The sequence below is a fragment of the Sinocyclocheilus rhinocerous genome, unplaced genomic scaffold (genome assembly GCF_001515625.1).
Source record: "Sinocyclocheilus rhinocerous isolate Xijiao unplaced genomic scaffold, SAMN03320098_v1.1 scaffold357, whole genome shotgun sequence".
Taxonomy (NCBI): domain Eukaryota; kingdom Metazoa; phylum Chordata; class Actinopteri; order Cypriniformes; family Cyprinidae; genus Sinocyclocheilus; species Sinocyclocheilus rhinocerous.
This window is the reverse complement of record NW_015649568.1, coordinates 566,101-582,000: the sequence shown is the minus strand read 5'-3', so window position 1 is coordinate 582,000 and position 15,900 is coordinate 566,101. Positions and strand designations below refer to the sequence as shown.

The 15,900-nt window shown below is 38.4% G+C and overlaps 1 protein-coding gene across 1 annotated transcript in view; it reads left to right on the top strand.

Moving 5' to 3' along the window:
* Positions 1-15,900, top strand: part of LOC107710665 (membrane-associated guanylate kinase, WW and PDZ domain-containing protein 2-like) — a 139,737-nt gene that overhangs the window by 74,112 nt on the left and 49,725 nt on the right. The window contains exons 7-9 of the mRNA XM_016515494.1: positions 6,713-6,770; positions 11,392-11,513; positions 15,690-15,872. Of these exons, the coding sequence (XP_016370980.1) occupies positions 6,713-6,770; positions 11,392-11,513; positions 15,690-15,872 (363 nt within the window). The remainder of the gene's footprint in view (positions 1-6,712; positions 6,771-11,391; positions 11,514-15,689; positions 15,873-15,900) is intronic.

The following is a 15,900-nucleotide window of genomic DNA, read 5'->3' as shown; positions in this document are numbered from 1 at the left end:
GCAACACAAAACACCATAGAAATCAGTTAGCAGTGTCCTAGCTACCAATCACAACACTTTAGTTAGCAATATCTGCAGCCACCCATAACTACTTAATAAATACATAGACAAAAACACTTGGTACAACTTAGCAACCACATAGCTATGTCTTTGCAATGACCCACAACATCCAAGCATTGTCGTCGCAAGTTGTGCACGGGCTAGCACCATAGTAGCAACTACCTAGCAGCATACTAGCAACCACCAAGAACACCCTAGTGTCCATCTCATAATGTCCTACCAACCCCAAACACCCTAGCTGCAGTATAACAACACCCTGGCAACCATCTACCAATGCCATATCAACCACCCATAAATGATAAAGCAAACACTCAGAACACCTTAGGAACCCCATTGCAATGCTTTGGCAATGTCCTACAACACCTTGTAGTGGCATTGTAGTGGCAAGTTCAGGACAGCCAAGAATACCCTAGCAACCACTTTAAAAGTGCCAAAAAACACTCAGAACACCTTGGTTTTTGCACAACCAAACATCTCTCAGAAACACCCTAGCAATTTTGCAATGCGCTACCAAACATCCCTTCAAAACTGCATACCAATGCCATGGCAACCACCCAGAACACCGGAGAAACCACTTAGCCATGCCTTAGCAACCACCCAAAACACCATGACATGATGGAGGAAAGATTTGCACGACAAAGTACCTCTCAGAAACACCCTAACAACCATATAACAACCCTACCAAATATCCCTTCACAAACACGTAGCAACGGTGTGGCAACCATCCAGAACACCCTAGTGACCGTATAATTAATGGCAAAAAAAAACACTCATGGCATGGCTTGGCAACCACGGACAGCACTCTAGCATTGTGGAGACATCCAAAAAAACCTTAAGCAGTATTCTAGAACCCACTTAGAACATTTAGGGATTCTAGGAATGCCATAGCAACCACCCAAAACATCCTGACGCCATGGGGGAAAGTTTTGCACGACCAAGCTCACAAACACTCAAGCAATTTTGCAATGCCCTACCAAACATCCCTTCACAAACACATAGCAACACCGTGGTAACCACTCAGGACACCCTAGCAACCACCTAGCAATGCCCTGGCAACCACCCAGAACATTCTAGCATCACGGCGGTAAATTTTACACTGGCAAACACCTCTCAATGTATTCTACAGCAGGTGTAATAATCACATTTTTCCGCTGGTTACTCTGCACTCTACTTCTAGCACTCATAAGTGTGTTTGTGAAATGATCTTGAGCTGAAGCATCTCGAAAGTGAATACGTTGTTAAATTAATCATGTCTGCAAGGGTATTCACCGCTGTTTTACCTGCTGTAAGAGGATTTATTCATCACTACCTTCCTCCCAGTTCACACATTCGTGCACTAAAATCTACCTTCATGTTTGCGATATAATCAACTGTGCCAGTGCATCAGGGGCTGCTTGTTAGCATGCATGTGCGAGACGGCGCATTTCACATATCAGCGGATTCCCGCAGTTCAAAGGCCTGTCAGCCAGCATTGTGAAAACACTCATCACTGCGGATTTGCGCAGACGTGCGTTGCGTAACTCGACCGCCCTCTTTTGTTTCGAAACTGAAGGGAAGACACAGCTCTGGATGCAAATCAAAGTCATCTGCTGTTTTCTTTAATACGTTCATGTTCCTAGACTGTTTGTTTCCCCCCGAATATTTACCGCGGCACGGAGTGAAGTTTCCGTAGATATGCCACAGTCGTCTCTCCTGTTTACCTGTCAACTCGCCTCTCTCCCTGTGTCAATGTTTCTCTCTGATGGTGCGAATTCCCTGGGTTTGCGAGTGAATGAATAAGCACAACTAACATGTCTCTCTGTGTCTGTCACTCGTGTTTCATTGCATTTCATCATTTCTGAAGCCGTCACTGTCAGCGAGCACCCCAAAAAAATATAACACGCTCACACTCGCTGGGAACAGGTGGAGATATATTACAGAAACAGATGCATGGATGGATTGATGGATGGATGCGGCTTTATCAATTGACAGCTGTGTCAATGCAGGAATTATATTTGTTTTGTCAGTGATATTGTACAAATTAGCTAAATTAATGAACAAAATGTAGACGCAAAAGCCCAACAGCATTGCATAACAGCACACACGGTGTGATTTTCCCCGAGATGTTTATTCATGCAAGTTGCATGAGGTGTCACAGCAATTTTGTGCCATTGTGCATTCTTAGAACGACAAAAAGCCAAATTTTCCTATAGCTGCAACTATTGAGATTGGATTTTAAATAGAATATTCTGGTCCATAAACGTTAGTTTTGTGCATTTTCTCATGAGTAATTAGTTTAGTTGCCGTGAATGATCACTTTATATAGAGTACCGAAAGTAAAAATCCCATTCATTTTCTCCACAGGGTAAATGATTTTTAACAATAAACCTTTAAGAAAAACCTATTGTGAGTTGCAAGGTTGTTAACCGGTGGTACGTATACATGCTTTTGTTGAAGCCATCAGCCTGCATTATTCCTTATTGTTTAAATAGTCATGTTTAACAGAACAATTCCTGGCTAAACTACATTACCCATGATTCTGCAAAGCAATCTCCACCAATCAGAGAATCGCGACTAGCAAATCGTGCCAAAGAGGCCTTCCACTCCAATGAAACACTGTAAATGAAATAATAGCCAGCTACAGGCTCAAAATACTTAAATATTTCTGTATATGTGCATATTTTGCAATAAGCTTAAAATATGTTGTTTCTTTATATATAATTAACAACTTTAAATCAACAGTTTAAATTTCAGATGGGATTGGAGTTCTTTCCATCATTAAAATACACAGTCTTGTACCTTTGTCTTGTACGCTAAGTACACAGTGTTGTCACAATCATGCAGTTTTTTCGGACTATATCCTGGCCATAACTTGAGAATGTTTGACCACAAATTGTTTTCAGTTAATAAATAAATAAGATATTCTGATTTTCTTGCCGCGAAAAACTGACCTTTAATGGAAGTGTCAATAGTATTAATTTATCATGACTACACAAATTAATATCACTAGGAATTAGATAGAAGTTAGAAGTTAGTCTTTGAAGAATGTTCTCAACCCTCTTCCAAGCTCATAGTATGCCTGTGTGGGTTTGTTATCAGCAAAAGATGTATTGTGGCATTATTGATGGGTGTTATTTTGGGAGGCAGAATCTGAGAGTGAGAGTGAGAGTGAGCCAGTAAAGGAAGAGTAGAAGTAGTAGAAGAGGGAGAGAGATTTTCAGCCCTGTCAGGTTTAAAAGTGTTCAGCAGACAGTTACACTCAAACCATCCCAAATGGAGCCAATGCCCCGCTGTTCTCTCCTCCCATTCCCACTCATCCTTCGTTCCCCTGTCAGCTCTTTATTTCTACATTAGTAATCCAGCAGCATTGTCAAAGCCTGAATCACCTGTAAATGCTTGACTATGTGGCACATGAATTCCATGACAGGGGAATTGAGAAAATGTACCCTTGTTGTTCATAAATGTTTTGTACCAGTTATGAAACGTTATATATGTATATGTGAGTGTGTATTATCTACATAATACCGTTCAGAAGTCTGGGGTCAGTATGTTTTTTGAAAGAAATTAGTACTTTTATTCAACAAGGAGGCAGACAGTTGATCAAATATGAGAGTAAAGACATTTATTATGTTACAAAGGTTTCTATTTCAAATAAATGCTGTTCTTTTGAACTTTCTGTTCATCAAAGAATCCTAAAAAAATGTATCCACAAAAAATGCTAAGCAGTACAACACTTTTCATCATTGATAATAATGAAAAACTGTTTCTTGAGCAGCAAATCAGCATATTAGAATGATTTCTGAAGGATCATGTGACATTGAAGACTGGGGTAATGATGCTGAAAATTCAGCTTTGAATCACAGGAATAAATTAGATTTTATTTATTTATTTTGGAAAACTGTTTTACACTTTTAAATTGTAATAATATTACTGTTTTTACTGTATTTTTGATCAAAAAAATTGATATTTATATTTCTTGCACCTGTAAAAATGACTCATCATGGGCACATAATGATTTTGTCCCTCAAATAAAAAAAATTAATAATAATAATAATTTAGTTTATTTCTTCTTCACAATAAAAGAAAAGCCTATAAATAATTGCTATTAGTAAACCGTTACCAATTATTCGCCTTGTAAATTCTTTTAATTTATTCACCAAATCCAATTTATACTCACATTTGGCATTTATTTTGGGTTGTGCCTGTAAACATTGATTCACCAAACATATAAAGCTTTAGTTCATATTGTTTCTGCCTTTTGTTTCCTTCCTCTCCTTCCTTCTCATCCCCACCCCCCTCATTTTCGTAAAGGTCAAAGCTTTTAACAAAAAAGAAACTGCTGCCTGTTTTTACTGCAAAGGGCAGGCAGGTTTTTAAATGGCAAGATTATTTAAATATTGTGCAAACAAAATGCAAATATTGAAGAAAGTAATTAGCTTGAGCTCACGATTCTCAAGGGGTACGTGGGGCGGGTTACTCTGTATTTGGAGGCCATAAGATTAGTCCGAACTCTGTTAATGTTATTAACATTTTGCTTTTGAACGTATCGCTCACTTGTTGTTGCCAGAGTGTGTGGTTTTTCTTGCATGTCAACTGAGTACTTTCTAAAATCCTCAGTTGACCCCACAGACCAGTAACAGTTTGGGTGACGTGAAAGGGGAATGGGGGGATTTTTATGCAATAACATTGTATGTAGTTCAACTCTGTGCCCTGTGCTCTGCTTGAGTGTCAAGATCAGCTGATCACTCAACCTGAAACATCAGTTTTCAGTTAAACTCACAATGAGGCCAAGAGCTCATCTGTGAACAGCAGAATGTCTGTGGGGTCTCGTGTAGTTAAGAAGACTTGTCAAACTATCAGTATGAAGTCTGGTCCACTTTCTGGCCAGGTCTGGTCAGGTTTTTCTGGCCAAACACTGCCCAATTCAACAGGATGAGACAACCTGAACTGTTAATACACACAATCAGACTGATGTAATGCCGCTCCAAGTGTTCACTGGTCAGTTGAAAACACTGATGGTGTTTACACAAATATGTTGCAATGTTCTGTGTGGTGTTTATAAGTCAAAAGTCCCAAGTCTCTATGATATTCTGGACTCTAGATCTCGGTCTCTCCTTCAATATAAATCTGTGTATTTTTTTTCACCTATAAGTCAAAAGTCATAAGTATGATCAGTTTGAAAAGCAATAATGCACCTCTCCTCGACAAGATGACAGTATTCATGCTTGTAACACAAATGGAAGTATTATGGCAGTATTTAATACTTGTGGTTAGGGGTTTGTTCAGATCTCTAACCCCTGTAAATGTTCATCCTAAAGATTTATCTGTGCACTCGGTTGTCTTCACAAGTGGATTTCTATTTTAATAGGACGACTACCAACCCATAGCACAGCAGTAGAGTAATACCCAACAGCGCTTTGATCTGTGTGTGTGTGTGTGTCAGCCAGATTAAGTGAGAATATCACACAGTTTCTGTCACTTGTAATTTACAAAGTTGTGTGTGATGTACACACAGAGTCTGGTATTTCACCCTGCTCGATGCTGCTGAATGTGTAATTTGAGTCTATGTGTGCTTGCTTGTAATTGCGTTGCGTTTCCTTGTCACTTTCGTCTAGAAGCTCAGCGGGTGTGCATGCTATATGGAGCGTGTGTATTCTAGTGTGTACACGTATATTATGTATATTTTAGTCTAAATATTAATAATAAGATTTCAGGTGATACAGCCTCTGTGACCAATGAATTGTGAAGTTTTTTTCTGTCTTATTATATATGGTGTGACACCACCTCAGTGTACCCTCATTTATTAAACAACAGGAAATGTTAGCACAGACAATGAATACAGCATATTCTTGGGAAACTTTGTCATTTATGCTAATACTATACTAAGAATGCTATTTATTTACTTAATTATTTATTTAATTTGAAAAGATTACTGCAGAGCTGTGAAATTATCTCTATTTTTCTATCTATCTATCTATCTATCTATCTATCTATCTATCTATCTATCTATCTATCTGTCTGTCTGTCTGTCTGTCTGTGTATATGTATATATATTCATAAATGGCTGTCTTATTCAGGATATATAATTGCAAATATTATTGTGATTTGTGCCAAGAACAATATTTCATATTTAAAATTTGATCACAATGATTTCTTATTCTAACCATTTAGATGTCTGAAAATCAGACCATTATTTTTAAAGTCAGGAATGTCACAGCATAATGGAGTTGAACAGAAAGTGCAAGGACAAAGGTAAATTCTGCAATTTTCAGAAACGTCTTTAGAAAAAAAAGTACAGACAATGAAAACATATTTTATTTTCAATAAAAGGAAAAATGTTTATTCTGTACAACCCATTAAAATGTCATGGTGATGAATGGGAAATTGGATGCTATTGTGAATGACTGTGAAAAACATGTAAGAGTAAAATGATTGCTTTATTTTAAAAGGTATTGTGCAATTGCGCACTAAATCTTTCAAATAATGTTACGTTCAGTGTTCCATTAATTACATCAGTAAGTCACGGAGACGCACAAAACCCACAAATGGCACCATTTCCAGAGAATGAACTGATATATATCCTAATAAAACAAAATTTTTACATTATAACTGCAAAATCTACCTTTGAATGAAATGGTTTTGTGGATGTAATTGTTTATTGTTTGTTTTTCAGAGCTTCCTTATGGCTGGGAGAAAATCGATGACCCTGTTTATGGAACCTACTATGTTGAGTAAGTTCAAGCACTTGAGTTAACACGCATGGTTTAATGGCACTTTGGATCCCTGCGTTTTCTCACAGCTCTGTATTAATTGGTTATATTGCTGCTGCACCATGCCCAGGCCAAAAAACAGCTGCTCCGTTGTTTCCTAATTCAGTTCGCAGTGTGTTTGCGTGTGTGCCATCATTTTTCTTGCTTAATGCACAGTCTGGGGTGAGGTGGGACTATTTATAGTATGGCTTGCTTGGGAAGTGTTTATCCAAACATCTCGGGAGATTCTCTTGCTCCCTGTATTTGGCGCGCTGTGTTCCTGACTGTGCTCGTGCAGTGTCATGAACTGCGCAGACTCGGATCACTTCTGCCACTGGTTCAGTGGCTTGCGTTTTGTTTACCAAATTATGTCGCAATGATTTATAATAATAATTAGAGTTGTTATAAAGTCAAGTCCTGCCGAGTCATGAAGGTCAAATCAAGTCAAGTCTCAAGTCACTGGATCTCAAGTCCAAGTCAAGTCAAGTCATTTTCTTTATTTAGTCAAGCAAGTGACAAGTCCTTAAATTTGCGACTCGAGTCAGACTCGAGTCAAGTCATGTGACTCGAGTCCCCCACCTCTGATTATTATTATAATTATTATAATTATAATTATTATACATCTGTTTATCCATCCATCTATCTGTCTGTCTGTCTGTCTGTCCATTCGTCTATACATCTGTCTATCCATCTATCTGTCTGTCTGTCTGTCTATCTATCTGTCTGTCTGTCTGTCTGTACATCTGTCTATCCATCTATCTGTCTGTCTGTCTGTCTATCTATCTATTTATCAATCTATCGGTCTGTCTGTCTGTCCATCAGTCTGTCTGCATGTCTTCTAAATATTTGCTAAGAGAACATTTCATTTTGATTATATTTCCATTACAACACATGCAGAACTTTGCTTTTGCATGCAGCACTGTATGAGGAATTGCAGTACAGTCTGTCTACACCTCCGGTGATTACGTGCCAGTCTGTCGGCCCACAGATTCTCATCTACATCACATCGAATATCTTCCCTTGCAATGCAACGTGGAATTGGAGTCAAGTGAACCATCTCACAACTTCATATATGTGGATGAGGCTGGCTTCAACCTGACCAAAAGCAGAAGGCGTGGTTGAAATGTCATCGGCCACAGAGCTACTGTTGATTTGCCAGGCCAACGGGGAGGAAATATCCATTGTCAGAATTTGAAACTCTTGTGTTGTCCTCTGTCTATATATGCTTTCCAATTGAAGGTTCATGAGATGCTCCTTTGAGCTATTTCAGAGAACTGGTTTATCATTAGCTAATCTATACATTTTCTTCATTAGTGAAAGTCAAGATTCCCCTGCACAATTCATGGCAAATTTACACAAAGTCTAATAGAAATGTGTAGAAAATGCTTGAAAGTTTATGACAACTAGATCAACCATTTTGCATTTAATGACTTATACGATGAACTAATGACTAGATGTTTTGGAGGGTAAGACTGTTGCACAGAGAACTATATAGTACATTTTGAGCAACATGACATTAGCAACTGATAATGCAGGAAACCGCAGACAAATGTACATAATCAATTGCATGAATGTACCAAAGCAATCGCAACTTGTTCAAAAGAATGAGAAACTGCTATTATGATGTGCACAATTTACTAGATGATGTGGAGTTTGAGCAAGTAGTTTTGAGAATTTCATTTCTGAGCTGAGAAATGCACCAAAGCAACTGAGAAAAACTGTATTAGTAAGACATTATTTTTTATTATTTTATTTATTGTTATTTTAAAGCTACAAAACATATTATGTAAACTTTTCTTTTGTCTTTCTATGGAAAGGGAGAAAAACACATCTTCAGTAGTAATTGTACAACTGTAGGTTTTATGTTGTGGAAGATGACAGCTGGGAAGATCCGAAGCTGCATCTGGTGTGAAATGACTGTAATTTACTATAAATCTGTGTCTAGTGGCTTTTTAGAGGAGACACTTAACAAGAACATTATGCATAAAGCTTATCATTTGTATTTGTGTTGTGTATGTATTTTCAGGTTAAACAGACATCACTTTATCCTTACAGGCGTTAGTTAATAGGACCATGCCAGAACCACTTCCAAGGCTGGTTTGCACTTTGCCAAACCTTGACCTAATGTGCTATAAGAAAGCATGGAACTGATCTCAGATAAAGTACTAGGGACAAAATCCATTTGCTCATTATACTTTGATCTGTTGAATCAATTTCAAGCTTTAGACCTTAAAAGGAATCTAAAAGCAATATCTCAAATTGGACCTTGCATAGTATTGGCACAAAGCTGTAATTACAAATGCCACATCTTTACAAAAAACATTACCTCTTTTCAAAGGAATGCCTTTTAATGGAGCCTAATTGTCTTTGTACTTTCAAATGGCACGGTTTTCAGCGGCGCCTTTTAAAACAGATTGTATTAACTCTGACAGCAAGTGTTGTACAGAGAGTCAAAAGAACCATTTTTCTTCCAGATCAAGAGGATGGTCTCATTACTGTCTGATCTCATTCTTACATCACTCTTTTAACAAAAATGAGGACTAACTAGGCTTATGTTTCACTCAATGACCACAGCCTTAAATGATTTGTATCATTTATTAAAAGCAACACTCATGCTTTCATCTATAGTACATAAGATTAATGGCTCGTGTCAATTTTAGTTTTTTGGGTGGTGGATTGTTGGGAGGGCAAGATAATTTGCTCTGGCCAACCATGAGAAATGATACTGCAGGGTTTGCAGAAGTTTTCAAAGTGCATATAGCAAGAGACCAACATCATACAAGATACTGTTAATGTTAATGAAATATCACAGAGTGCATATGCAAGCTCAGTTAAAAAATTTATTAAAGATGGAGATGAAGATCAAAGGTAAAGTCAATAGTGTTGATTATAAACAATATATATATTCAATATCAAAAAGTATTACAAAAAAAGTTAATATAAATATTCATGACACAATATTTGCTTTTTGTGATGCTTTTTTTGACTGCATCTAATCACTCTATAGTATTTGGGTGCAAATTAATAATCTGATATTATGATAAATATTAATCAAATATAATATAGCAAGATAAATATGGAAATATATCAATTTATTTAAAATATTTACCTTAGTGTTTATTAATTGTATTTTGCTGGTGAATTACACTATTGTTGTGTATGCATTTACAAAATAGTTAGGTTTCTATGTTAACGTTGTTGATGCAGTGCATTGTAATTTTAATACATTTACATGCTTGATGTATTTATTTATTTATTTATTTGTAAGACAAACAATTTTAGTAGAGTTATCTCTCACCACTTGGTGTCCCGTGTAAAATCTTGGTCCTGAAGCAAAATCATTTGAGTTAGAGTATCATTAGCATATCGTTAGTCGGAATACACTACACGACATCTGCCCAGACTTTTGCCCCAGTTTTCAATCTGGATGATGCCAACGCTAGTTGCCGAAAGTCAGAGCCAGTCTGCAGATATTGGGCAGTTGAATTTGACAGATTTCTCAGAAAATTGTGCAATCAGTGATGGGCACATTGGAATCATTTGTCGAGTCGAGTCTCCCATGCACTTTACATGATAATCATTGTCTATTTGGAGTGCATAGCAGCTGCCTATGTAGAGTGTTGCAGATCAGTTACTTCAGTTAAACGGTTAGTTCACCCAAAAATGAAAATTAGGCTGCGTTTTACTCACCCCCGAGGCATCCTAGGTGTATATGACTTTCTTCTTTCAGACGAATCCATATTCAAGAGTTATATTAAAAATTGTCTTTGATCTTGTTGTGGAAGCTGTCCTCAGTAAAATGCGCAGCACACAATAGCAAATTGGGGTTATAATGCTCAGGAACAGAGTTAAAAAATAAATTGCAACCACTGTTTCCTGACATCATCCGCTTTCGGAAGCCCAAACAAAGACGTTTGGGCACGGAGGTGAAAAAAAACAGCGTTTCAGGTGGTCGCACCGGACGAGAGTCTTTAAAATTCGAATACATTATTTTCTATGAGTGTAGGCCGTTCAGCGTCTGTCCGCGGCGCCCAGCTACTTCGTGTTGTACTTGTAAGAATTGTTCTAGACATGCCGAAAATTTTACGCTACAGCACAGCAGCTCTTCTTCTTCGTTTTCTCTGATGCACTAACTCTGCAGCAGCAATTATTCTTCATCGTCTCGGTCCCTTTGGAGTGGACTTTGAGATTTGTAACTTTCTAGATCTTTTTTATGCACAAACATACACACTACACACTGACTAAAATTAAAAAAGTGAAAAAGCATAATAGGACCCCTTTAAGTTCTTTTGGACTGAAGCAATGCAACACCCGCTGAGTGGCATTAAACAGCTTGAAAGATCAAAGACAATTTTTAATATAACTCCGACTGGATTCGTCTGAAAGAAGAAAGTCATATACACCTAGGATGCCTCGGGGGTGAGTAAAACGCAGCCTAATTTTCATTTTTGGGTGAACTAACCCTTTAAAACGCTACTTGTGTAGGCAGTAGACGGCTAGGCAGCTAGCTAAATTGCTTATATACTGGATAAGCATGTTCTATCAAGTCGTCACTCAAGAAATACACTTGAATGAGTCTCTGTTTCTGGTTTTCTGATTGCAGTCACATAAACCGAAGGACTCAGTTTGAGAATCCAGTTCTAGAGGCCAAGAGAAGATTGCAACAGCAGCAGCAGATGCAGAGTCAGGGCTTGTCCTCTCTCCCCCTGCCTACAGTCTACAGAGGTAAAGTATTATTGTTATCCAAGATTGACATCCAAATATTGATATCCAAAAATGAACAGTTGAATTTTGAAGTGTGGTACTAATGCAAATCTGGTTAAACCATCATGGTGTTCCCAACCAGCCTATAGCTTAGGCACACCAAAGACATCTTAATAACACTTATCTGCTCTCCATGCAATGACATGTTTAACATCAAATCTGCTGAAAAGCTGATTGGGGTTTGATATTCATGACCATTATTATATTTCTCCTGTAAGCTCAGTGTTTGTCTCTATAGTAACACAACTAAGCTCAGACGTTGTCTTTGGAAGTGCACCGTGTGTGAACTTATTTTTCAGAATATTACTTTCTTACAGAATATTACTTTCTTACCTTTAGAATTATTCATTTTACTTCATCCAAAATGAAAACTCTGTCAATATTTACTTGTGCTCATGTTTTTCCAAACCTAAATTACTTGAGAAATTTTGAAGAACTTGCCTTTTTTTCCATGCACTTACAATGAATGTTAACTGAAAGTAAAGCATCAAACCATATAACCACTGACTCAGTCAGAACTGAAGTTGAGAACCAAATCAGTCTAATTTGTTAGCAAATCATTCTGACTGCTTCTTTTAACCTGGTCATCTTATTTATTGGCAATATTAAACTCAAATGAAACATTTAGTTATAGACTGGACATAACTGATTCTCTCAAGAACTTTCTTGGCTGTGCCAAGTAAGTCTTCTTGTTTGTAAAAGAAACACAAGTCATATGGACTACTCTTATACTTTTACAGTACTGTTGCATCCTTTTTGAAGTTCGAAAGCATTATTATCTCCATTCACTGTAAATGTATGGGAAAAACCAGCCAGTACATTACTCAAAATTTCTCCTTTTTTGTTCCATGAAAGAAAGTCAGTCATTCAGGTTTGGATGGACATAAGGGGGAGTAAATAATGACAGAATTTGTATGTTTTGCATAAACTAATCCTCTAAATCTACCTGTACAGTCTATTCGAGCTAAGCCTGAATGCTTCCTGTTTTTTTGAGACTCAGTTATCCATTGAGCATGTGTCTCCTTTCATAATATGACCTTGGACTGATTATGGTTAGAAGCATTTCTTGCAATATTTCCTGTTTAAGTTAATCCATTCAGCATGGTCATGCTGTTACCCACATAAAGGTAAGAGGCAGAGTATGTTCAGCCAGAATGGCGTAAACAAGAAGAACGTTCTCTACCTTTTTTCAGTCCATCTTTCAGAGAGAGCATGCTGTACTGAAAACCTCCAACATACCTACACTATATGGCCAAAGTATTACATGTGGGCATCTGAACACCACATAGGTGATTGATACACATTTAATGTCATAGCCATTAACAAGTACTTGATCCTCCCTTACAGCTCTCACTCTTTTGGGAAGGCTTTCCACTAGATGTTGAACCATGTCTGTAGGGATTTGCTCCCATTTAGACACAATAGCATCAGTAAGTGTCTGTGGTCCAATTCATCCCAAAGGTGTTCAATAGAAGATCAGGTTTGGTCTTTGTGCAGGCCAGTCAAATTCTGCCATAACAGAATCATGTATATATGGACATACATAGTCATGCTGGAGCATAAAATGACCCTTCACAAAATTGGAACTACTATATACTGTTACTGTATTTTGTAGAATTAAGATTTGTTTTAATTAGACCCCTAGTCAAAGTGGTTCATTTAAAGGGGGTATCCACATAGTGTTGGCCATGTAGTTTCTGATCTTGTGTCCACAAAAGAGAGTTTCAGTAGCTTGAGATTTAAGCATAACTGGACCATAGAGGACTGAGAAAGCATTTGCTTAATCTGGATGTTCAGTCTCTCCGATGCTCCGATGTTAAATTTAGACCAATTCAGAGTGTACTACTTTAATCTACAGAAAAGCTTTGTCCTTCATTAGTAGATCAACCCTTGTGACAACCGCAATTTGCCAAGTAGGATTTGCCAAGTTCCTGGCTCAATGTCCTTTGTTTGCCCTGGAACAGGTCCTAACCCTATTCCTAAACCCAACCCTAACCCAGAACTACCCCTATAACCAAAGGGAAAGTGAGAGGATGGTAATGTTTTTGAAGCTTCAGCCCTGTCCTTAACCCTAAAATCTGATTTTTAGGAACATTGTTCCAGGACCAACAAGAATGTTTGACTTGGCAAAATCACCATAGATTTTCTATTGAAATCTAACTCTATGTCCATATTAGGCCAACTTTGTATCCTTTAATGCCATTCATCGATTTCCTGTGTGAATTGAGGCTCCAACCACAGCCTTAGGCCTAGCCCTAAACCTAATTTTAAAATCAGATTGTTGGGAATGTTGTTCCAGGTTCAACAAGGATGTTCGAGTTGGCAAAATCACCCAAGAACTCTTGTAGAAATGTAACTCTTCTATGTCCATAGTAGGCCTACCTTGTATCCTTCAATGACATTTCTTGATTTCCTATGTGAGTTGAGGGTTTTTTTCTTTTCTGTAACAGTGGAGGAGAGCCCCTCCTCTGCCACCTTACCCAGGGCCAGACTGGCATACGTGGGTCCCGCTCCTGAGCGCTCTCATAGTCTCACTGACCTGCCCGAGGCCCCCCTGTACCGGGCCGGTGTGTTTGGACTGCATGGTATGTCCCTAGACCGGCGGCCCCTTGTGCAAGAGAGGAACTACAGCAGGAGTGTATTTGCCTGGCCTGTTTTTGCATAGTCTTCTAAGGAACAATCTCTCAGTTTCTAAACCAGTGAAGACTTTTCATTGGCTGTTTTTTTTTAATTTTTTGTATTTGTATTTTACTTTTTGCCTGCGCTTCCAGGATACTCATGAGTCCACCTACCCTGCTGAACAGACCAGTGTAACTGGTCGCAATCATATGTTTGGGATGCTGGTTTATAAAATATGCCTATGGATTCCACAAGGTTACTTATCTAGTAGGGGATGGTCGCCAAGTAACTAACTACATCCAACTAGTTGATTAGTGAGGGTCAACTTGTTGGATTTTTTTTATCTGGATTTTTTTTCTTTAGCATTCAGTTTTAGCTTTAATATTTAACACTGCCTTTTAACAAAGTTAAGATTGCAATTCTATTAGAATTAAGTTTACTATAATGTTCTATTCATAATTTGGGGTTTATGTCATATATTTTGAAAGCACTACTGTATACACAGATCTATGCTTACTGACTGTTAGTACCCCAAAACCATCTCTGCTCACACTTCTCTCCAACTACATGGCTCTAGTTTAGCATGTAACACCTCTTTTCAAGATCCAATCAGCTCCAGGTAGACAAAATCAAGTTCTGCTCTCATTTTGTTTACAAAGTAAGAGGTAAAATGGGTTGTGAATGCCATTTTATGTTGACTGTAAGACCATCTAGACAACCTGCCAAGTGCCAACATTGCGTGTCCCCATTATGTATATTAACAACAAGGAAACTTTGGTCAACCAGCTGTACCAGATGTTTTGCTGGTGCTTGTCCACCAGCTAGACCAGAACCAAACAAACATGAATCAGCATGGAAATGCATGCTGGTCTTTTAGCAGGGTATCTGGACCAGCTATTGTCCCTAACAAACGCATGGCAGAAACTGCTAAAGGACTAGACCTAGATGGTGGTAAAAAAAAAAAAACTTAAGAACCTCTCAACTAGGAAAGTGAGATGGAGTGACTATGGCTGGCATCTTGTAACTCCATACTGTGTACTGAAGTAGACATCTCTTCAGTTTCGAAGAAGCAGCTCTTCAGTACAAAGGTCCTTGTGTGTGGTTTCAGCAAAACGGCTTCTCCAGAATGGTTTTTGAGACTGCTTTCTCCACTCTGAGAGAGCAGAAGAACCGCCCTGCCTGTGCTGGTTCTTCTCCTGGCTTTTTTTTTGCTTAAGTCTTGGATGGCTTGAGAGACGGCCCTGGATGAGGCTAAACACTGTTGAGTGTAACATTGGAGTACATTTAAAGAGCCAAAAGTGAGGTTTGAGCAAAAAACAAGCCATCATGTCCCACTCTGCTCTTGTATGTTTGGCTGTAAGCAGAGCGCTTGGCCATCTACCCACAATTCCCCAGTGTGATGTGATCTGCTGCTTTTGATGGGTTTGGAGTGGCTTTTACAAAATAACCATTAGTTTCTGGATATCTTCTGCTTGATTACAAACTCATGTTTCTATCTGCATTTCTTCACCCTGGCAGAGAAGCCTCTGTTCACGCGGGACCCCACGCAGTTGAAGGGCAGCTTTCTGTCTACAGCCCTACAGAAAAGCAACATGGGATTTGGCTTCACTATCATCGGTGGTGACGAACCAGATGAGTTCTTACAGGTCAAAAGTGTCATACCGGACGGGCCTGCTGCACAGGATGGGAAAATGGCTACAGGTAAACACACACACACACACACACACAC